The sequence below is a fragment of the Drosophila bipectinata genome, chromosome 4, assembly GCF_030179905.1.
Source record: "Drosophila bipectinata strain 14024-0381.07 chromosome 4, DbipHiC1v2, whole genome shotgun sequence".
Classification (NCBI taxonomy): domain Eukaryota; kingdom Metazoa; phylum Arthropoda; class Insecta; order Diptera; family Drosophilidae; genus Drosophila; species Drosophila bipectinata.
In genome coordinates, this window is record NC_091740.1 from 18,485,619 (window position 1) to 18,510,359 (window position 24,741).

General features: G+C 33.6%; 1 protein-coding gene across 7 annotated transcripts in view; it reads left to right on the plus strand.

Moving 5' to 3' along the window:
• Pur-alpha (Purine-rich binding protein-alpha) overlaps positions 1 to 13,975 on the plus strand; it is a 368,289-nt gene extending 354,314 nt beyond the window's left edge. For all 7 annotated transcript variants that reach the window (XM_043213388.2, XM_043213389.2, XM_043213385.2 and 4 more), the window contains 2 exons: positions 12,535 to 12,640; positions 12,695 to 13,975. In XM_043213388.2, coding sequence (XP_043069323.1) covers positions 12,535 to 12,640; positions 12,695 to 12,847 — 259 coding nt within the window. In that variant the 3' untranslated portion in view covers positions 12,848 to 13,975. The remainder of the gene's footprint in view (positions 1 to 12,534; positions 12,641 to 12,694) is intronic.
• Positions 13,976 to 24,741: the final 10,766 nt, after the last annotated feature.

The window sequence follows — 24,741 nt, forward strand, 5'->3', positions numbered from 1 at the left end:
ATATTCAATATTGGTAAAATTTGGTTTCGCTTGCTCTTCACCGTAACACCATATTATTCTATCTATTGAAGTACTTATTAAGTCCTTCCTTCCATTTATTAAATTTTTCAAAAATGTTGTTTTACCCGATCCTGAGGGGCCACAAATAAGCATCGTAAAAGGATGAACAAATTGTGTAAACATTTTGATAAAAGTTTTTTGTTTATTCAATGCTAATTATCAAAAAAAAAATTATTCTAATGATTTTTTTCCTGGTCCCGTTTTTTAGCGCAGTCCTTTTCAAAATGAGTATCAGAACCACAATAGTTGCAGTATATAAGTTGACTGTATCCTTTTTTACGAGGATCTTTTCCAAAGATGCGATCCATTTTGCTAAAACAACTTCTCAATTAAAGTACTAAAATCATACTGTTTATTAAAGTAATTTATACATATGATTCTCCGTTATAGTATATATCGTAATTACAGTTTTCTAAAATTACAAAAAGCTTAAATAAATTATTTAGAGCACATCTAAGCTTAAGTTTTTTGTGAATTTTACAGTTGGTAAAAAAATTAGGATAACATGTCAGGCTCTTTCCTATGTCTATATCGATAATATTATTCGATAGAAACTTGGATAAAAATTCCTTTTTTACTTCGCCACGTACAATTATATTGGAAAACTTATTTAGTGGAGAAAGTACATCGCTTAAGCAGTTATAGGGTATTTCTCCTTCCATCCAGTCCAACCCGTTTATGTTTTTTCGATGAATATTATGTTGTTGTAATGTATCATAATTCAACTCCTTAATGTTGTATGGAGGTTTGAAGTGAAAGAAGTTTGGTATTACAGTTCCACCAGGCATGAAGGCCAATTCCTTAACAAAAATTTGATTGTTATTTCCAACAACATATTGAAAATCTACTATAACGGAATTTGATCTATCAAATTTAGTCATTTTAGAATGAGTTTTAAATGTAAACTGACTTTGGTGTCTACATTTTAGGTCTTTATATACCATTCATTTTATTATATAATACATGCATTATGTAATATATAATATAAAAGTTGCTCTCACATCTTAGGAGTTTGTATATATGGATATATATTTCATTTCATTATGTAATACATAATGTATAATATATATATATATATGTATATACGGCATACTAAGCCCTTTATAAACCACACATTTTAGTAACTAATTTCAGTTTGTTAATAACATTCAGATTCAATGGATACACTCCAAGCTAAAAGAGAAAGAGCCATAAGAAAAAAACAGAACCATGAAGTTATATTTGGTTTTGAATATTTTGTGGCTCAAAATTTGAAAATAAAATGTGGATTTTCGACATCTAGAAAATTTACTCCAATGATTTGGATGCAGCAGCACAAAAACAATTATATTGGATTTGATAAAGAAGAATGGATGCAACTGCTTACATACAAGGAATTTATACAATTAAAGATTGATCAATATGACTTCCTAATGTCTGATACAGTTTTGGATCACCCTATTTTATCAACTATTAAATGTAATTTTAGATTTAGAAAATCAGATAAACAATATGTTCTGATACTAAATCAATTCGGTAATAAAATTGAAATAGATAGTGAAACTTGGAGATCATTAATTCGCCTAGCTATATTTTTAACTACATTTTTATGTTGGAACACTATATTAAAACAGCAAATATCCTATCTGTACTATAATCATATCATTCCGAAGTGTGTCTCTTTACAAAAATTCGATATTCAATTATCTGATTTAGATGGTAACTATGATAAAAATGTTCAAATAGATTTAACACGTTTATGTTTCGAAATATCTAAAAAAATGACAAAAGAAATAAAAGAAGATGTAATTCATTATAAGAAATCATTAATCTCTAAGACCTCAGACATTAACAATAAAAAATAAGTTTTTTTTTTAAATAAAAATGAGTAAGCAACAAGTTGTTGATGAAATACATAAAACTTGTAGAAAAAATTTTTTACGTCGAAAGTTCGTTCAAAAAGGGTTTCATGATACTTGGCAAATTGATTTGGTTGAAATGATCCCCTATTCCAATCAGAATAATGGATATAAATATTTACTAACGGTTATTGATACATTTTCAAAATATGCTTTTGCTAAGCCTGTAAAATCAAAATCGGCAATGGATGTTGCAACTGTTATGAAATCTATATTGAAAGATTCCAAATACAAGCCAAAAAATATACATTCCGATCAAGGCAAAGAATTTTTTAATCAACTCTTTAAAGAACTTATGAAGAAAAATAATATAAATCATTATCATACATTTACACACCTTAAGGCTTCGATTTGTGAACGATTTAACAGAACTTTAAAAAATAGGATGTGGAAAATGTTTAGTTTTAATGGAAATTATCGATGGATTACCCATTTGAATTCGCTTGTAGAAGACTACAACCATTCTTACCACAGAACTATAAAAATGAGGCCAATCGATGTTTGTAAACAGAATGAAGAGTTTATTTTGAAAAAATGTTATAACATTGTTAAGGTATTTCCAAGGCATAAATATGTAGTAGGCGACCATGTTAGAATAAGCAAATACAAGGGTGTATTTGTTAAAGGATATGAACCTAACTGGACCACTGAAATATTTACAATTTCAAAAATAAGGACTACATTCCCAGTTACTTACGAGCTCATTGATTATAAGGGTGACCCTATAAAAGGTACATTTTATGAAGCTGAAATTCAAAAAGTTAAAGACAAAAGTGCATTCCTAGTTGAAAAAGTAATAAAAAGAAAAAAAGACCAAATTTTTGTAAAATGGCTAGGTTTTGATGAAACACATAACTCATGGATAAATAAAACAGATTTATTAAAATAAAATTTTACAATTTGGAATTTATTTATACAAATTATACATACATATATACATTTTTAATTATTATTATTATTTATATACATTTTTAATTTTTATTATTATTATTTATTTTTATTTTATTTTTTTTGTTTTTTTTTTTTTTTTTATTTTTATTTTTATTTATTTGTTTTTTTTTTTTTGTCGCTTATTTAATATTTTTAAAAATACGTACAATATTATTGACATTATCCATTTGTATTTAATAAAGATCTTAATTTATAATGACCATATGCTAAAGTATTAATATTACAAGCTAATACCCATCTTTTATCATCTCTAGGGCTAAGACTTACTTTATTAACTACATCAGTATATAACTGATGGCCCCTACTTCTTATACATCTTTGTTCTCCATAGTACGTTTTCATATGTCTAATACATTCAATATAATCTAAATGACACAGTTTTTTGATTACTGATTGCTTAACACCCTTAACTTTCTTTGTATCTATATATTCGTCATTGTTTTCTACTAAAAATGAATATGCTTTAGCTTTTAGACCCGCGAAAGAGGTCATAATTTTTCCAGCATTTTCATCTTTGAATAAGCCCAATTCTTTGTTGTTAGCTTGAATAATGTTGAATCGGTTTCCTGTCTCATAATTTGATGTGTCAAAACGGCTAGAATTTTTTTTTATTATTTTGTATATATCCTCTTCACAGGAAACTATAAAAGAGTCTGTATCCATATATATTATTTTTGCTGAGGGACACTCTACTAATAAAAAGTTATAATAGTAATCATACATTAGCCATTTGGACAAATCGAGAACAGTAAATCCAATATAAATAGGCTTATCATACAAAATTGAAGTCTTTGTAGTCTCAATTGCAGCTAAATTTTCTCCAAAAATTTCTAAACTATGAAAATTATTCCTTGCAACTAGTTGTCTAAACCCTGGAGAGTTTTGCGCCGATTCATAACGAGTTACTAGTGTTATTTCTCGACGCTTTTCTACGTTTTCCATGGTTTTGCCGTATACGGCATTATTCATTAATTTATAAAAATTTTTTTCAAATTCATTTTTTGCTATTTTTCTATGTTGGGTATTTAAATCTATATAGGGCTTTAACCAGTATGACTGATTAAAAGATAAAATTCTATGAATTTTCTTTAATTTTAATCCCTGTTTAAGACACAATTGAAGCTGTTTTAAATGAATAATATAAAACTCTTTAGAATTTAAATCAGCTATTAATTTTGGTTGTTTTCCTCCTGGGGGAACCTTGTTTTCAGGACAAAATGGTAGACTGTTATGTTTGTCATGAATTTCATCAGGATATTCTAAATCTACTTCTAAAATATATCCTGTGTCTCCTGAGGAATCAGCATTTTCTACATCAAATAAATTGGTTTCATTTTCGCTTAAAAATTGAAAATTTGAAAATGGGAGTTTTTGGCTCATAGCCCAACCATATAAATTATTTGCGTCAATATACGACAAATAATTTTTTGGTTTTGTTTTATCATAATTTCTCATGTACTCATTATTTGCTTTTGAAATTCTTTGAGTACATTGAGTCAGACCGCCCCGTATACCTCTTTTAACAAAATTGTAAATGTTGGGGTCACTTATTAAATCTAATTCTACTTTAGTATACTTCAGCATAGCATCCCATGAAATAGATGGGGCTGAAACATAATTAACAGGGTCTAATTTATAAATTTTTGAGCATATATTACGGAAGTTTTCAAAAACGTCTGCTAAAATTAGTACGTCACTCTCCAAATACAATTTCATATAGTCTTTTAGAGTTCTGCACTGAAACGAACTCCAAATTTCTTTAGCGAAATTGTATTCGCTAATACTACACTCTTCGTCTTTCAACGAATTATAAAAATATTCCCTAGGAGGAAGTTCGGTTTCATTGAATTTTTCAAAACTATCCAAATAATCATAGGGAAATACTCCCTTTCTTCTCATTTGCCTAAACTTCTCTCCACTAAATTTTGATTTTAATATTTTAAAATCTTTATCTTCCATGTTGTAAGCTAATTTTTCTAAACTAGAATTTAAAAACCTATTGGAATCTATGTACTTTATAGTATAATTAGTCTTTCCCTTTTCAAAAATTGTCTGATTTAGAGCAATATATAACTCTTTAGTAGAGGGTATTGGTTTCAATTTACCCCCTAGGGCATTAATAAAGAGGTGGATATCGTATCTTGATAAATTATGAAAAACTACAGGGAAATAAGCTTTTAACTTAAAACTATCTTTACAACTTCTATGGATAGGACCTTGGTATTTACCCGTGAACTGGTTAAAATATTGTACGCGTTCATCCGTACTGATGACCTCTTCACACGCATAGCAGTTCCCATGCTCCTGGTAGTCCTCATCGCAGATGTCAAAGTTATATATAGGTTTTTTTGATCCCTTCCAGTATTTGCTATATAAGGCCATTGTCTCCTCTTCCAAAGTTTTAACAAAAACCTTCATACAGTCATGTCCTGTAATTTGTAAAAAGGAAAAATTTATTAACTTTAAAACTTTTCATTTATTTTAAAATAATTTATTTACCTTCATAGGTCCATAATTTATTCAGCTGAGGGTTGTATTTATGGGCAACATAAAACGAAACAGCACATGCTGTATGTTTCTGCACAGGCTTGGTATAGGATTCGTTTGGATTATTTGAGGCTGTTTGGTAATGTTCCAAAACTGCCTCAATGTCCGCATAAATTACCACGGGTGGTGCCAGTTTTTTTGAAAAATTTTCAAATTTGGTTTTAGTGTTTGGTTGTGGGTATAGTGAAGCCACTTGACCGCACTCCTTTAGATTGTGGGTCTTGTTAGTGCTGCAATAAAATTGTAGGCAATTTCTACAAAAATATCTCTCCGAATTTGAGTTGTTCACTTGTGATTTACACAATGTTTTTATGCTTGTAATGTATGCATAATGCAAACAATTTTTTTTAGGATTTTCTATTCCCAATATATCGATATGATGGATTTTTACTTCTTTAGTTCTAATTGTAGGACCTTCTATGCGACCATCATAAATTTCATATACATTTATGCTGTAATTTGAGTTATTTTTCTCGAACAGCTTTATTCCATTCTTTGTAATGGGAAACTCTATTCCCGAAAAGTTTAATATTTGTTGTTCATATGTTATAATTGGTTGGCTAATATCAAAAATTCCATAAAATGAAGTTCTGGGCAGTTTTTCGCGAGCTGATTTTTTTTGCGCTGATGTACCAAAATTTATTTGAATGTGTTTCATATATGCTATGTGAGCCAAAATACACCACTTAAAACAATAAATGTCATTATTTTTAACATTTATGAGAGCATTTCTTTTTCTTATGCTCTTAGGTGCTTCAACATATCCTGATCCAGGAAGGTGCTCTAGCTTTAATATTTGTATTTCATAAAATGTAAAATGCTTAATAGCCCATCCAGAATCCCTCTCCTGGAATTCATCGGCTTTTGCAATTAACATTTCGTTATCGTCATTTAAAATGTATTCGACGTCATTATATGAGCTGACGTAAATTGCTTTATAGTTTGTCGAGAAATGTTTTGTTTCCTCTTGCATCTTATCAGTTTCTTCAGTCGGTTTTACATATTTTCCATGAACTGATAGACGCACTTTTATAGCTCTTAATTCGCTAAGTGCATATTTTATAATGTTTATAAGATTATTTTTACATCCAATGTAAAATTCTTTTAAATCTAGATCGCGCACTCCGAATACTTTATACTTTTTTGTGTAAAAAGTATCACTTTGGGTTATAGGAAAAATGTTAGCATTTTGCCACACAAGTTTCCTTAATGCTGCTCTATGATTTGGAGAATGTAAATGAATTCTTTCCTCAACGAAAGCACAATTTTGCTTACAATCGGGACAAATATTCTTCTCAGCAATTATGCGGTCTAGTCTAGCCCTTTTTGATGTTGATGGCTGTTCTTCAATATCCATGGCTTGCCCCTCTTGAGGGCTAGTTTCCTTGGACACACCAGCCTTCCGTTTGACCGCTGATGATACGTTGAAAATACTATGTTTTGATGTAGTTCCTTGGTTCCTGATTCCTTGAATTTTTTGTTGTTGATTTTCCTCCTGCTTTTTGGTCACCGTTGTTCGCGAACGATACAAAGCTTTCGCCAAACCGTTGGCCTGAGATTTCTTCTTCATCTCCGAGAAGGCATTTCGAGGTCCTTCACATCGATCATAATGAGTTATAAACTCATTCACACTAATAACTTTAGAGCACAAGTCACACGCAACTTTCGACTCCATTTTTATGTTTTAGGTTTTTGTTATTATTTTTTTGTATAAAGAAAAAGCGTAAAAATTGCTTTAACCGGCAAGGCAAGATTTATACTAAAAATTTGATTCTTAGCATAAACCTCAAAACCTATTGATCCTCGAAAACGGAAAACAGGTACTTGTGTTTGAATGTATTGGTATCATCAATACATGTACATGAGTTAACGCATGAAAACCACCCCAATTTTCCCCACATTTTTCCGGTTAATGAATCGGGAAAACCAATCAGAAGACTCGAAAGAAAAGATAACGCTTAGAGCCTAGAGCCTACAGTAGGGAGTAAATAGGCAATCGGCTGATTTCTTGCGTCATATCCGTGTATGCATGTATATGTTGGTGGGAACGTAAATCCACAATCCAATATACACTCACATATATATATAATCCTAAATAAAAAATACATATTGACCTTTCATCCGACCCTGACATAAATATGTCTCCTGCAAGAAAGTGATAAAAAGGGATCGCAGCAGGTCAATTGGTTCCTTTTTTTTCTTGACCCTTCAGGGTGGATTTTCACTTTTCTACGAAAAGGTTTTCTTGTGATATACTTACTCCTTGTAAAATTCTGTATTATATTTTATATTATAAAATTAAATTTCTGTACATAAGTCCGAGTTAATTTAAAATTAATTAAAAAAGAATTGGAGTAAAAAATCCTTTTAAATGATATGCAACACCATAATAAAATTTTGGATATTTTTTTTTTAAATAATTATTTGTTCTTCATCATTAATTTTAAATTAATTACAAAATAATTATAATAAAATACATTTTTAAATGAACTGCAGCACCATGAATATAATTTTTGTAAATAAGCATTTTATTTTTTGTTAATCAATTTTATTTATTTTTTCACGATCCTGAATCTTATTTATTTTTTCACGATCCTGAATCTTAGACAGGTATCTTAAGTGGACAGTTGAATTTGTAGGGAATTAGGCAAACGGCGTATAAGCACCAGAAAAATTTTAGTAGTATGTAATTAGGCAAACGATGATCCTAGCAAGTTTCATTTTTACATGATCTTTTCTTTACATGCATATTTCCCTTAATGGGACCCAATGCAAGATATCAGAAAATATAGAAAACATAGACAAGATATCAGAAAATATAGAAAACATAGACGGCGATGATCCTGGCAAGTATAATTTTTTGGCATGATCGTTTGCTTTTATGCCAATAGAGGGCGTATAAAATATTACGGTAGATGGCGCTGCCCAATTTTACACAAACTTGACCCATAGATGGCGCCACTAAATTTACGTCGTACGCCGTTTGCCTAATTACATACTACTAAAATTTTTCTGGTGCTTATACGCCGTTTGCCTAATTCCCTACAAATTCAACTGTCCACTTAAGATACCTGTCTAAGATTCAGGATCGTGAAAAAATAAATAAGATTCAGGATCGTGAAAAAATAAATAAAATTGATTAACAAAAAATAAAATGCTTATTTACAAAAATTATATTCATGGTGCTGCAGTTCATTTAAAAATGTATTTTATTATAATTATTTTGTAATTAATTTAAAATTAATGATGAAGAACAAATAATTATTTAAAAAAAAAATATCCAAAATTTTATTATGGTGTTGCATATCATTTAAAAGGATTTTTTACTCCAATTCTTTTTTAATTAATTTTAAATTAACTCGGACTTATGTACAGAAATTTAATTTTATAATATAAAATATAATACAGAATTTTACAAGGAGTAAGTATATCACAAGAAAACCTTTTCGTAGAAAAGTGAAAATCCACCCTGAAGGGTCAAGAAAAAAAAGGAACCAATTGACCTGCTGCGATCCCTTTTTATCACTTTCTTGCAGGAGACATATTTATGTCAGGGTCGGATGAAAGGTCAATATGTATTTTTTATTTAGGATTATATATATATGTGAGTGTATATTGGATTGTGGATTTACGTTCCCACCAACATATACATGCATACACGGATATGACGCAAGAAATCAGCCGATTGCCTATTTACTCCCTACTATTACGGTCTCTGGTAAATAGGTTATTAATTATGAAAAGCTTATATGTTTGAAGAATTGTATTTCATATCGATTCGTTTGTCAGTTACAACGGAAAAAAACATTATTTGTGTTTTTGCAAGACAAAAAAATATTACTTTTAAAATATAACTTTTTTGGCCTTGATTGCCGCAAATTCAGCAATAATATCATTGTAGTCGAGTGAGGCTGCTACTTCATTTTCGATAGATAGTATAGCTAAATTTGACAGAATGTCTTGGTTCATGGTTGTGCGGAGATAAGATTTTATCAATTTCAGTTTACTGAATGATCGATCACACGAAGCCACGGACAATGGTAGAGTCAAAAAAATTTTCAATGCCGTCACAAGTGTTTTGTAAGCCTCTAACCCCAACGATAAAATATACAATAGTATTTCTTTTGTGAGTGAGATCAAGACTTTCTCCCTTTTTATCGGCCAGAAGAAAAATTACATTTCAGAAGAAAAATTACATCTTTGATATCGTGAAACAATTCCGTACCATTTAAATCAGTGGTCGGCACCCCAATACATTGATATGATTTTAACGCATTAGTGTTAGTTCCGAATAGCAGAAAGTAGGCTGTGAGCATGACGTTTTACACATTTACACTGTGTGTGTGTGGCAGAGCTCGGGCAGAGAAATTTCCTGTGCCCTCGGGATAGGGCCGTGCCGACCTCTGATTTAAATCATTAGAATACATTTCTGCTAATGATTAGCATTTATCGTTAACTTCCAATAGTTTTCTATTCAAAACTTGTTTATCGTCATCAAGATATTCTTTGAAGTTAAAGGAAAATCCGAAGCGCTCATTCAGCACTCTCAAGCTAGCAAAACGAGTACTAACTTCGATTGAAAGGCTGTCTAAAATTTCAACTAAAAAGCTTCGTTTTTGTGTATTCTACGCCTAATTCAAAATAGTAGAAATATATTTTTAGAACATCAAGAAATGGAAGGTTCAGTGAATAATATTTGATAAATAACATCGAAGCATAAGTACCTTGATTAAATTCTGACTTATTCTGACAGGAGGTGATCCTGATCAAGAATATATATACTTTATCGGAAACCGGAAACCCTGGGTCTCCTTCACTGCGTTGCACACTTTTGGACCAAATTATAATACCCTCTGCAAGGGTATAAAAACAGCTGATATCAAATAAAAAAAAATTCTTGGCCCGCAAAATACGCCCAAATCAATTAATCTTATTATACTTCTACAAAGTGGATCCACTTAAAGTAACAAATAAAAGAGTGTAGGCTGTGAGCGTAACATTTAGCACATTTCTAGTGTGTGTTTAAGTGCGGCAGAGAAATTTCATATACCTTTGGAATAGGGCCCTGTGACAACTGATTTACAGTCAGCAATGCCAAAAATATACAAATGAGCCAATTTGAATAATCGAATTATCAATCCTACAGTTCTAAAATATAGAAGAGTACAAAGATCAGAAGATCACAATCGCAAGGGGAACATCTAGAAAAACGTAGACGTAGAAAAATTGACCAACAACGCCAAGAAGCTCTACGAGCATTTACATCTGGGCCGCCCTCTCCGCTATCGAGAACTTTAGCTTCGCTATGTCTAGTCGGGCCGCACTCTCTGTACATTACAATAAGTCACTGCTTAGCATTAAAACTGGTCTATCACAATTTTTTGATCATCTGCCTGGAAAATAAATAAATTATAAAGTGCACTTATTAAATTCAAACTCTTATTCTGGAGGATTTTTGGGAATTAACGTCACTGAAAACCCTCAATGACAAAACAGTTTTATTAAAGAATAAACCTTCAATTATTATTTTTATTTTTATAATTTGAAGATTAGACGCGGCCGAGAATCAACAAAAATTTCATGCGGAAGAATATCCACTCGAGAGATCCTATGTGGATCTTTCTTACACTCATTATTCGTTCATCTTACGTTCATATTCTCGGTAACACGTGCTGTAATGTCATGGCGATTTAGTGCATTTTGTCCTGGCAATAGCAATGATGTCATTTCTTGCCACTTTGGATTACATGTGAACGGAAAGAAAAGACACGGTAGTACACTAAACATTATCACTAACCATACAGCATATACATATATAGTCTACCCATTTCATACAACGAAAACGGACTCAAAAATTTCTTGCGACAGGCCCCAGCAAGCCCCTAAGAAAGATTTTGTTCTCTTTCTTAAGCTCATCTTTCGTTCATCTTACGCTCATTCATCTTCTCATTAAATGTTTTTTGTTTTTCAATCTCTGAAAGGACCACCATAAGGAAAGTTGGTCTGCGCTTCGATTGATCTTTGTATGTATGCGTGTCACATTCACATACACGGATGAATGTGTGCGTGCGAAGCCATGGCTTCCTAAGAAAATTCGGGTATTCGTTAGTGGGTGAAATGACGAAAGAAATGATATTATTTGTTATATGTATTATATTTTTTAATATTTCAGCATAAAATTTATATTCATTTAGAAATAAGATACGAATCAATAAAAATCAATATATTGAGATATGTAGGAACAGGGTATATTCCAGTCGGAGTCATTTAAAATGCCGTTAGCTTTTCAGTTTTTGTTGTTCTGCAAGAAGCTTGTGGATGCACACTCTAGCAATGTAATGATTTTTATGGTATTTTTATACATACAACCAAAAACTACAAGAATCCAAACAAACCAGAAAAAAAATTTTTTTTTGGCGCGCAAGTTAGCACTTGCATTGCCAAGAAAAGCGACTCCAAAGACAAATCAAAGAGAAATGACGGAGTCCAAATACAGTAGTGACATTTATAAATTTATATATTTTAAATTACACTACAGGTCATACAATAAGAAATCAACTAAAGATCATAAATCCAAATTAATAACAAGTGTCTGAAAAAATTTAAACAAAAAATGTAAACAACAATCAGCTGTTTTCGTGTTTTCAAATTCCCCTAAAAATCATTTCTAAAATGCTTACATTTTAACGATTTTAATACCATAGATAGGATAGAAATAAATGAGATAAATGATTATTTTGTGATTTTTAAATGAAACATAGACTACATTTCATTAAAATTCAAAAAAATTTTATTCAAAAAGTGAAACAAATTCAAAACGAAAACTTAAATTTGTCATGTCCACATGTCCGCTTTCGTTAATTCAGAAACTAAAATTAGACTTAATAAATTTATTGTATATAAAAAACAAAACAAAAAAAAACCCAAAAAAATTATAAAAATTTGAAAACAACAAATGCATGTTCTTAAATTTTAGATTTTAAGAACACATGTGTCTTTAAATTTTTAAGCGTCATATATGTATACTTTTTTACTATAATCATATACATAACTTATCAAAGCTACATTTCTTGATCAGATTCAAAGGGGACTTACCAGAAGAGCGGCATATGAAAGTGGATAATAAAAATTTTTATTTTGACATCGGACAAAATAACAGAGGAGTATATATGAGAATAAGTGAAGTAAGTGACTTAATATATTCACTAAAATATATTGCGATTCGTTTAACTTTTTAGGTAAAAAATAATTTTCGAACTTCGATAACTATACCGGAAAAGTGCTGGATTCGCTTTCGAGATATTTTTAACGATTATTGTGACAAAATAAAAAAATCCGACTCTAATACTGCCGATATTAATTTACCGACGACCTCAAATAGTCTTAAATAAATGGGAAAAATAAAAAGGAGAACAGAATGTAAAATCAGACAAGTCTAGCTCTAAGCAAGAGCCTTTAGCAAATGACCAGCTAAATTGTACTGTTGCAATAACAATTTAAAACCCCAAAATATTGGGAAAAATAAAGCCTAACAAGATATTCATTAAATAAAATAAAGTAGCATTTGAGAAAATATACATTGACCATTCAATTTGTCTATTATATGTATTAATTATTACTGCTTCGATTGTTCTTATGTAAAAATATTACTCTTTACAAATATTTAGTATATGAGTATATCATACCGTGTAAATGCGTACCATTACGTTAACCTTGGTATATTTATTGGATTTCGAACGTATTAATAGTATTACTCTCGTTTCTGTAATACTATTTTCCACCTTTGACGCTTTTTTGTACAAAGATTATAATAATACAATTTAGTTCAAGTCACAGTATAAAAACATTTCACGAATTTATGAATTGTTTTAAAACATTTTTAAAGACTATTTAAAATTTTTTAACAAATTTCCTAGTTTCAAATATGCAGATTCTAGACTTATGAAAAATATTATAAAGTATATAACTCTTACAAGCGTTTTTAAAACCAAATTTCAATGTGATCACCTAGATTAATGAATCTTACAAAGTACGATTAAATGCATAGCAAATTATAACTTAAACAAATGCGTTAAATAGAAACCCGTTGAATGTCCCAAAGATTTATGGTTGCAAAAATAGTAATAATTAAATAGTTATAATTACATGTTAAGTAATACAAATTAGATGTCATTTTAATAACGCGAAAAGGAAAAAAACTAAAATAAACGAATAACCTGGACGATATAACATGACACATACAACATATATAACATGAATAAAAAGTCAATAACATTTTTGGTTTGTGAGATTAACTAAAAATGCGAAAAGGTCCTACATTTTAGTTGGAGTTGCTCTGACTACACACTCGCAGTTCTTATATTTAGCTTTTAAGTTTAAGATACCTATATATAGAGCCACATCAAGTAAAGGATTATCTTCAATGTTGTTCGGAAACATTACATATTTTATATTTTAAGAGTTTTGTGAAAGTAATATCAAAATAAAGTTGAATTAAATGTACCTAAATCAAATTTTAAGCAATGTTTGTTTTTTTTTGGTCTTCTTTCTGGCTTAAATAAGGCGTGTGGGTATTCTTTGCGTTATCCGGTAACAGAAAGTACTTGATATACCAGGTCCTCCTCGAGTATGTACTCCTCAGTATGTAATAGAGACAACGAATCATATTCCGTCTATCTTCGACTCTCTTTGAAACTCTTTAAAAAATTTTTATTGCAATTATCTTTTCAAAACAGGGCTAATTATCTCTTCAAAACAAAAAATCTGCTTTTCCTCAGGATTGTTTCATATTTTTAAAATGCAGTGTGCAGTGCACCAAAATGGGAAATAAAATACGCAGCGATAACAACAAATAAATATAAAAAATGTGAGTAGGCTCTTTTTCTGAATTCCCCACCAAAAAATAAAGAAAATAAAAAGAACAAATATCGCCGCTAGTTAACCGTGGGAATATTATTAATTCCCTAAGAATATTATTAATTCCAAAAGGAAGCTTTTATAAACCAAAGTAGAAAGACAGAAAGCTCAGCAAGACTAAAAACCTGAGCCACATTCCCAACCATCTAGCAGTAGGGGGCATTTATTCGATCTAGTGCTCTTAACGCCATCAGAAACCAAGCAACAGCCACATAAAATGCAGGCAGAACAAATGGAACAAATGCGAGCATGGAGGCTGCCATAGCCGGCGCACTCCGGAACTTTTTGAGCTTTTTAAAAAAATTTTGAACGACAAAAAGCCTTTGTAAGGAGTGGGAAAAGGACACATCCCATTTTTTAACGGTGAATCCAGAAACACAATAAACTTTTATTTCAATTTCTATTGGTAAAATTGAATTATCACTCTTATTTTCAATTTTTATAATAATAATTAAGAAAAAGAATTATTTTTCAATTTTTAAAAAAATTTTTATAAAAACAAGAAAGGAAAGCTAACTTCGGGCGGAGCCGAAGTGAATATACCCTTGCAGTTAAAACCGGATATATATCGCAAACATCGGATATAGTTGGCCGCTCCTTATGAGAATATGAATATATAATCCAATTTATTACAATACAAAATCTGAAAAAAGTCGCAAACTTCTATCTTCAAACATACCAAAGTTGGTATTTCTACCAAATACCATTTCCGATCGTTCAGTTATATGGCAGCTATTAGATATAGTCCTCCGATCGGTATGAAATTTGGTATAACAAGAAAGGAAAGCTAACTTCGGTCGGAGCCGAAGTTGATATACCCTCGCAGTTAAAACCGGATATATATCGCAAACATCGGATATAGTTGGCCGATCCTAATGACATTTGGTAGGTTAGACGAACTGACCAAACCAAAACTAGAATCTGTACCAAGTTCCAGCTTTCTATCTTCAAAAACACAAAAGTTGGGTCAATTCCGATCCTTCAGTTATATGGCATATAGGATATAGTCGGCCGATCCGGGCCGTTCCGACTTATATACTGCGTGCAAAGGAAAGAAGGGTGTGTGCAAAGTTTCAAGACGATAGCTTTAAAACTGAGAGACTAGTTCGCGTAGAAACAGACAGACGGACAGGCAGACGGACATGCTCATATCAACTCAGGAGGTGATCCTGACCAAGAATATATATATGTCAAATCATGTTCGATGTTGTTGTTCTTGTTTTCCATTGCGGCGCAACGAGTTCCAGCCTTGTGCACACTTGGAGTTCTGGTACGCAACTGCCAGCGTCTAATTCTCTACCTCCTGTGCATACTACCGGACCTCGATCGGCGACAGCGACACAACGCTGTCGCCTCGCTACAAAGCGACAACATCCTAGCAACGGTTGCCTGGCAACCTGGAGGACTCTGGGACACGAAAATGTGTATTCGCACACACACACACATACATTCGCCGACACGGCCATCCTGACCCTAACACGACCTCGTGTAGAAAATAGCAACATTCGAATTTTCTTTCTTTCTTTTAATTATTAGACTGAACATTAAATAGTTTCATAACAAAATCCAATTTTCTTATCTTAATTCATAACAAATTATCATATTGACAGTTTCACAAAACAGTATTCAGTTCCATAACTATAATTTTTTTTCATCAATTCAATTCAATTTTCTTTCTTTCTTTACATTTCTTTGTTTTTCTTCTTCTTTTATATAATCCATTCTTCCTCATTATTCACTCTTATAGTCGCATAATCAAATACCCCACACGCCATGATCAAAACAAACAATATGTTTTGCACTTGTGCTTGCATTATATTTTATGGACTCAGTACTCTGCCATTTTCATCGGCCAGCAGTACAACTTTGTCACCCTTATTGGTGTACTTCATTTTCTTCTTCAATACTCTCAGTATTTTCATTTTCACGCTTTTCTTCAATACTCTCAATATTTTCATTTTCACTCTTTTCTTCAATACTCTCAATATTATCAATATTTTCATTTTCACTCTCTTCTGTAGCGTTTACGTTTCTTACATCTAAATTATTATAATCATCGTACACATTTAGCTCTTCGGGCACTTGCCCCTCTGGTAATTTTCTTAAATCCTCATGTGCATATTTATAATTTCTTTTATTAGTTAAAGACTTTAAAATGTACCTGTCACCTTCCAGAACTTTTACTATTTCAAAAGGCCCCCTAAATTTTGGACTTAGCTTAGTCTGGTGTCTTTCTTCGCTCTTAAGTAATACGAAATCTCCTATTTTGTGCCTTTTTACTTTTGCCTTATTCCTATCAAATCGTTCTTTATCATAAGCTGCACTGGCTAATACATTCTTTGCAGCTTGCGCTCTTACGTTTGGCAAATCAATAACATTTTCTATATCACTAGGTGGAAGTAATCCCAATGGGCGTGCTACCTTTCCCAATAACATTTCTAAAGGACTTGCTTTCGTAGTGCGATTGGTTGTACAATTAATTGCCAACTGCACCTCTCCCAACACATCCTGCCAAGACTGTGTTCCCGTTTCAACCGCCGTTAACATATTCTTCAACGTGCTCATAGTTCGCTCCACTTGACCATTAGCTCGACTTGCACCAGTGGCTATCAAATGCAAGTTTATTTTTTGATCTGAACAAAATTGATTGAACTTTGCGCCTGTAAAACACCTCCCCTGGTCAGCTATTATTCGGTTTGGTACTCCAAACAATGAAACGGCAGATTGAACGGCCCTTATACAACTCTCACTGTCCAATTTAAGACTATGACTAAGATAGACATATTTGGTAAACGCGTCTATCTGAACAATGACATACTCCTTCTGATCACTCTTGCCACTTAATTTTCCTGTGATATCGATGTGGATAGTGTGCCAAGGAATAGTGACTTTTGGTATTGGATGTAATTCCGCCTGTATTTTTCCTGAAGTGGATTTTGACATTTTACAAGTGATGCAGTTGTCGACAAATTTTTTTACGTATTTTGACATATTGTCAAACCAGTAGAAATCGTAAGTTTTATCTAATGTCTTTTCGAAACCTAAATGCATTATGGACTCATGCACTTGATTTATGACAGACCATCTGAAAGCTCGTGGCACCACTGGTAAGCAACGTGTTCTCCCATTTCTTTGTATCTTTCTATGAAGAACTTCTGCCCTTAATTCATAGGTTTTCGCAATATCTTCAGGCAGAGAAAAGTTTTTAAAATTTTTAACAATTTCGACTATGTCCAAATCTCGACGTTGTTCAGCAATAAGCCAGTTGCTTGAAATTTCAGCTAAATTTACTCTTTTTTCTTCGACTATTTTTGCGGTTGTAGTAGACTTTTGTGAAAGGGGATTTCTTGATAAAAAGTCAACGTGTGCCATCCTTTTCCCTTCTCTATACTGAATATCGAATGTGAATGCCTGCAAATAACCCCACCAACGCTGAACTCTAGTGGTTAAATCTCGTTTATTTCTCGACGCCTTAAGCGAGTTGCAGTCAGTATAAACTACAAAATTCCTGCCCAGCAAATAATGTCGAAAATGCTTAATGGCGTTCACGACAGCTAAGGTTTCCAACTCGTACGAGTGATATCTTGATTCTGCCGGTGAAGTAGTTTTGCTATAGTATTCTATTACCTGGGGTTTGTTATTAATTTTGTGTAATAAAATTGCACCGTAGCCACTGCAACTGGCGTCTGTGTGTAATTCGATTGGATAATAAGGGTCAAAAATAACAAGGACTGGTTTGTCGGTAAGAGTGGCAATGACCTTTTTCCGTATCTGTTCATGCTCTGTTTTCCAAATAAATTTGTTTTTATCTGCAGTTAAGAAATATAACGGTTTCATTAATTGTGAAAATCCCTTAATAAACTGTCGGAAATAGGATGCTAGCCCAATGAATTGTCTAAGTGAAGTGACTGACTGTGGAGGCGGAAGAGCAGTCAACGCTACAACTTTCTGTGGGTTTGGACGAATCTCACCCGCACTTATACTGTAACCCAAATATTGAACCGATGTTTTCATGAATGAGCACTTTGTAAGATTGAATGAAAACCCAGCCTTTGTCAAAACATCTAGAACGATCTGTAATCTTTCTAGCGCCTCGCATTTTGTTGAGGCGGCTATCATGATATCATCCATATAGACGATGACAAAGGAATTTGCTAGATCCCCTAGCGCCTGTATTACTAATCGTTGAAAAACGGAAGGTGCGTTTTTGAGCCCAAATGGCATGGACAGGAACTCGTATTGACCATCCGGAGTCACAAACGCCGTGTACTCGATAGAATCTGAATGTAAAGGAATTTGGTAATATCCGCTGGCCATGTCTAGACATGTAAAGTAATTAACTCCCCCAAGCCTATTGATTTGATCTTGTATAAGTGGTAAAGGGTATTTATCAGCGACCGTATTTGAATTCAGCTCTCTAAAGTCAACACAAAGTCTGTCCGTACCATTTTTTTTCTTCACTAATAACATAGGGCTTGCATAAGGTGAGCAGCTTGGCCTAATTATATTGCATTTTAGCAGTTCATTAATTTTGTCCCTAACCAAATCTCGCTCGCATGGACTTAAACGATATGGCCTTCTCTGTACGGTTTTTGTTGGATCAATCAACCTAATTTTCATTTCGCCAATTCTGACTTTAGTACTTGGGATCCCAGTTATAAATGAATTTGAGTACTTTGCCAACAGTGAGTGTAGTTTTATTTTATCTTGTCCCTCAAGCTCAGTATCAATATCGGCTGGCTCATTGCCGGTACACAAATTAACTACTTTGGTCTTTGAGATCCTAAATTGGTTTGATGAAATGGCAATATCAAGACCCTGATTTAATATCTCACGACCAATTACAATGTCGTTTTGTACATCATCATCGCCTATTACATGAAACAAAATTTCGATACAATAATCATCAATTTTTACATTGCTTAATATTTGTAAAGTACTACATATTCCATTGCTGCCGATACCTCTTAACATAACAATATTATTGAATCTTTTACCAGAAAATTTGGTACTTAGCTTTTCTTTTATCAACGAACATTCCGATCCCGAATCGAAGGTGATTTCGAAAATTTGGCCTCTATGGTTCAGGCATCCCTTTGGTACTGCAACGCTGCACTGTTCCACTCGCTTCTCCCGATTGAATGCCTTGTTCCTGTCAGCTTCCTTTTTTGTACATTGGGTGGATATGTGACCCAATTCTCCGCACTTGTAGCAAGTTAAATTTGATTTTCCACGGTGATGAACATCATGCCTGCCATGTTGGGTTTTATCAGTCGCGAATTGATTTTGTTGTTTCTTGAATCTGCATTCAGACATTTTATGGCCCACTTTTCCGCAGAAATGGCACTCTATCGGTGATTGTTTTTGCCGTTTAGAATAAGTTTCAGACTGATGCTCCATAGCGCCGCTTTTCCTTTTAATAAAAGTGAATGCTTTTAATTCGGACTGTAGATCGCCTCTGGTTCGAACATTTGATGTAAAACTTAAACGCTGCAATCGGTGATCGAAGCTTGCCAGCAGCGCAAGGGTCACAGACACAGCAATCTCTTCGTTATCCATTTGACGCCATTTCGTCGTTAGTTCGGTAACCATGCGACTTGCATGAACAGCCAAACTCTCGCCATCAGTCGGTCGATTTGATAGCATATTAAGAAACATAGCGGCTGGTGTTTCTATAGTGTCGAAGCGTTGTATAAACAATTCTTTAAACTCAGGCCAAGTAATTTCAGCATAGCACACTTGCGAAAGCCATTGCGAAGCACTTCCTTCTAAAGCCGAACTCAAAGCCATAACTAACGCACTGCTTCTCAATGTGTTTTCTTGTAAAATTATTTCCACCGTTGTGCACCACGATGATGCGTTGGCTCCTGGTTTGTCTGGGTTGAATTTGGGTAGATGCACAGTTTTTTTCTGCCCTGCATCAGGTACAGTGGTTTTTATGGCTCTCACTAGTTCAATTAAATTTTTATTTTGCAATTCCATCAGGGTACGCCATGGTCCATCTAGTGTTGAAGGCTGGTGGCCAGATCCCACTTCTGATGTCAAATCATGTTCGATGTTGTTGTTCTTGTTTTCCATTGCGGCGCAACGAGTTCCAGCCTTGTGCACACTTGGAGTTCTGGTACGCAACTGCCAGCGTCTAATTCTCTACCTCCTGTGCATACTACCGGACCTCGATCGGCGACAGCGACACAACGCTGTCGCCTCGCTACAAAGCGACAACATCCTAGCAACGGTTGCCTGGCAACCTGGAGGACTCTGGGACACGAAAATGTGTATTCGCACACACACACACATACATTCGCCGACATATACTTTATGGGGTCGGAGATGTCTCCTTCACTGCGTTGCACACTTTTGGACAAAATTATAATACCCTCTGCAAGGGTATAAAAATAAAAATAACAAGAAAGGAAAACTAACTTCGGGCGGAGCCGAAGTTTATATACCCTTGCAGCTAAAACCGGATATATATCGCAAACATCGGATATAGTTAGCCGATTCTTATGAAATTTGGTACGTTAGATCAACTGACCAAAAATAGAATCTGTATTAAATTTCAGCTTTCTATCTTCAAAAAAACGAAAGTTGGGTCATATCCGATCGTTCAGTTATATGGCAGCTATAGGATATAGTCGGCCGATCCTTATGAAATTTGGTACGTTGGATCAACTGACCAAAACTAGAATCTGTATTAAATTTCAGCTTTCTATCTTCAAAAAAACGAAAGTTGGGTCATTTCCGATCGTTCAGTTATATGGCAGCTATAGGATATAGTCGGCCGATCCGGGCCGTTCCGACTTATATACTGCGTGCAAAGGAAAGAAGGGTGTGTGCAAAGTTTCAAGACGATAGCTTTAAAACTGAGAGACTAGTTCGCGTAGAAACAGACAGACGGACAGACGGACAGATGGTCAGACGGACAGACGGACAGACGGACATGCTCATATCAACTCAGGAGGTGATCCTGATCAAGAATATATATACTTTATAGGGTCGGAGATGTCTCCTTCACTGCGTTGCACACTTTTGGACAAAATTATAATACCCTCTGCAAGGGTATAAAAATTATGATTAAATTTTTATTAAAAAAATTGAAAAGAAGTGTTACGATATAATTTTTGTTATAAAAATTAAAAATAGAAATTGAATGCGAATAACTTCTGAACCGAGTGGACTATTAAGAAACCGCTTACATTTTTATGATCTGTGGCGCAGTACCTTTCAAATGATGTTTCGAATGTCCTTAAAGGACATAATAAAGAATTCCTTAATAATTCCATAAATAATAGTGTTCATTACAAAAGGAAGACTTGATTATGTGAATTATGTGAAGACAAATTTTTTAATAATAGCATCTGCAACGACAATATTACTCTTTATTAAAAAAGTAGGTCCTATAAATGTTTTAATCAAGGATTCCTCAATTATTCAATTTATTTAGTTATATTTCTACTAGAAATTTTCAAGTGTGGGCCAACCATGTAAAAGTACACACCGAGTTTCTTAAAATTATTTCGATTATATTAAAATATTTGTTGTATTAACTTCGTTTCAAGCCAAAGCTTATAAAAATCGCAGAAATATAATTGTTCGCTTTGCAATTTTTGAGTGGCTATAAAAACAGGTTCTAGTGCCGCCAACAGCAAGTTAATTTCCTCCAATTTTAATCCGTTAACTGCAATGTTTCACTTAGGTTTTCTTTTGAAAACTTCTTGTATACGCATACGTTTTTCAACATAGTGTACGTTGAGATCCACCTTGTTGGCACATCCAGTAGAGGTTGGGGATGTATCCATAATTATACCCTTGCGGAGGGTATTATAATTTTGTCCAAAAGTGTGTAACGCAGTGACCTACATATCCGACCCTACAAACTATATATATTCATGATCAGGATCACCTGTTGAGTTGATATGAGCATGTCCGTCTGTCCGTCTGTCTGTCCGTCTGTCCGTCCGTCTGTCTGTCTGTTTCTACGCGAACTAGTCTCTCAGTTTTAAAGCTATCGACTTGAAACTTTGCACACACCCTTCTTTCCTTTTCACGCAGTATATAAGTCGGAACGGCTTGGATCAACCGACTATATCCTATAGCTGTCATATAACTGATTGATCGGAAATGGTATAACTTTAGTGTTTTTAAAGTTAGAGAGTTCAAATTTCACATGCTATTTTTGGCAACACATTACGACGTGCCAAATTTCATAAAGATCGGCCGACTATATCTTATAGCTGCCATATAACTGAACGATCGAAAATGACCCAACTTTTGTGTTTTTGAAGATAGAAAGCTGGAACTTGGTACAGATTATATTTTTAGTCAGTTAATCCGACCTACGAAATTTCATTAGGATCGGCCGACTATATCCTATAGCTGCCATATAACTGAACGATCCGAAATGGTATGTGGTAGAAATATCAACTTTCGTATTTTTGAAGATAGAAGTTTGGATCGGCCAACTATATCCGATGTTATATCGATATATATCCGGTTTTAACTGCAAGGGTATATCAACTTCAGCTCCGCCCGAAGTTAGCTTTGCTTTCTTGTTTTTAATTATTATTATAAAAATTTAAAATAAGAGTTATATTTCAATTTTTGTCATAAAAATCAACAAATAATTTTAATATTTAAAATAAAAATAATAATAATTTTTAGTTATAATTTTTAAAATAAAAATTATAACAATTACGGTCCCTGGTTAGGGATGAGTAAAACTCACTTAAAACTAAATATAGCACCCCCCAAACTAAGACATTTCAAGAAATTGAATTAAAACCAGAAATACAGTATAACCAAGCCCTTTATATGATCAATTCGGTCCCAGAATTCATATAACGAATCCGCATCGGCTATTTTTAGTGAGCAGCACAGAAATTACCCTTTACATGCTTTCATATCTGGATTGAAAAAATCTCTAAAAACACCTGTTTTTCCGGCACATCCACAGAGCTCGTCATCAAAATTAGCTTCAGCACAAGAAGCTGAATCAATTCACGAACGAAGCGTTTTTGCGGCTAGTTTCGCCCGACAAAACGAAAAGAAAGTGTAAAAGCCAATCAATCAGCGTCAAGCAGATTGGAAAATTTGTCAGATCCATTACAAAAACCCAACGGTATTTAAAAAAAACCCCTCACTTCGTTAGGACTCAAAAAGGAGCCAACAACCGGAATCTTTAAGGTTCTTCAAGACATAGTCAAAGACCCCACACAAACACAGGAAATTACCAGCACTACTGCCAATGGTTGACACCTCCTCCTCCAGGGTGTTTAGACAGCCCACAACATAGCAAAAAGGGCAGTCAACACGGAAACAAAAAAAAAACTTCATGTCAGAACAAAAATTTGACGACAAAGATTATTACGAAGAAGATTCCTGTAATTTTTTTGGATAAAATACCTGCTCCAGTATATTACCCGAACGGTAGCAGAAAAGGATATAATTAATGTAGGATTGGCAGTCCTATTTTATAATCGATAAGTTGTTCTGTTCCATCCCACTTTTCTTTTGTGTTAAAAAGCGTGAAAAATGAAAAGTAGTAGAGATCATCAGCATCAGCAGAGGAAGGTCGCGTGTATCTCCAGTATATCAAAATGTTAAACTAAGCAAACTGTAAACTAACTAAGTAAACTAAACTGTATCAAAAACTATATTCATCGAAGAATAAATCGTGTCTAATAATTTAATTTAGTCAACGGAAGCTTTTCTCTACAATTTTCGGGGCTCAACAGGGATGCAATCCAAAAACGTGCCAATTTGAGTGTGTCACGCGGCCAAACAACCATCAAGTTTTTGTGCTAAGAATCCATCGATCGCAGTTTAATAATTAAAACTAAACGGAGAAAATAAAAGTTATAAAACTAAAGAGATTAAGAGACAAAAAACCATCCAGAAGAGCTGAGAGTTTTCATATGGCGCAATTCCGCCAAGTTTTGCAAAGTACTGTGAAATTCTGCAACTACAAAACTACAAACTACAAAACTACGAAGTTTGCGAGAGTGAGAGCAAAATTGGTTCTGTGGCGACAAGTAAATTCCTAACGAAAGACGACGAAAGGGTTTTATACGATCCGTTGTCGCAGAGAGCGACAATAATGGCTAAAGCGTCAAGTTGACCAGGAGGAGAACTTGGAAACGTAAAATCTGGAGGAGATTACGACGGAGCAGAGATCCAAAGAGGAGTATTGAGACGAGGCGGCAAAATGACGTCACTGGAGTTGAAGGCGATATTGAAGGCACGAGTGAAGACGAAGTTGATAAGCAGTTCGAAAAGCAGCCCGAGAAGCAGTCATCAGAGGGGACAACGGTGGCAGCTTTTAGTTCAACGAGACGCATTTGAAAAGCAGTGGCAAATATCAGAGATGAGC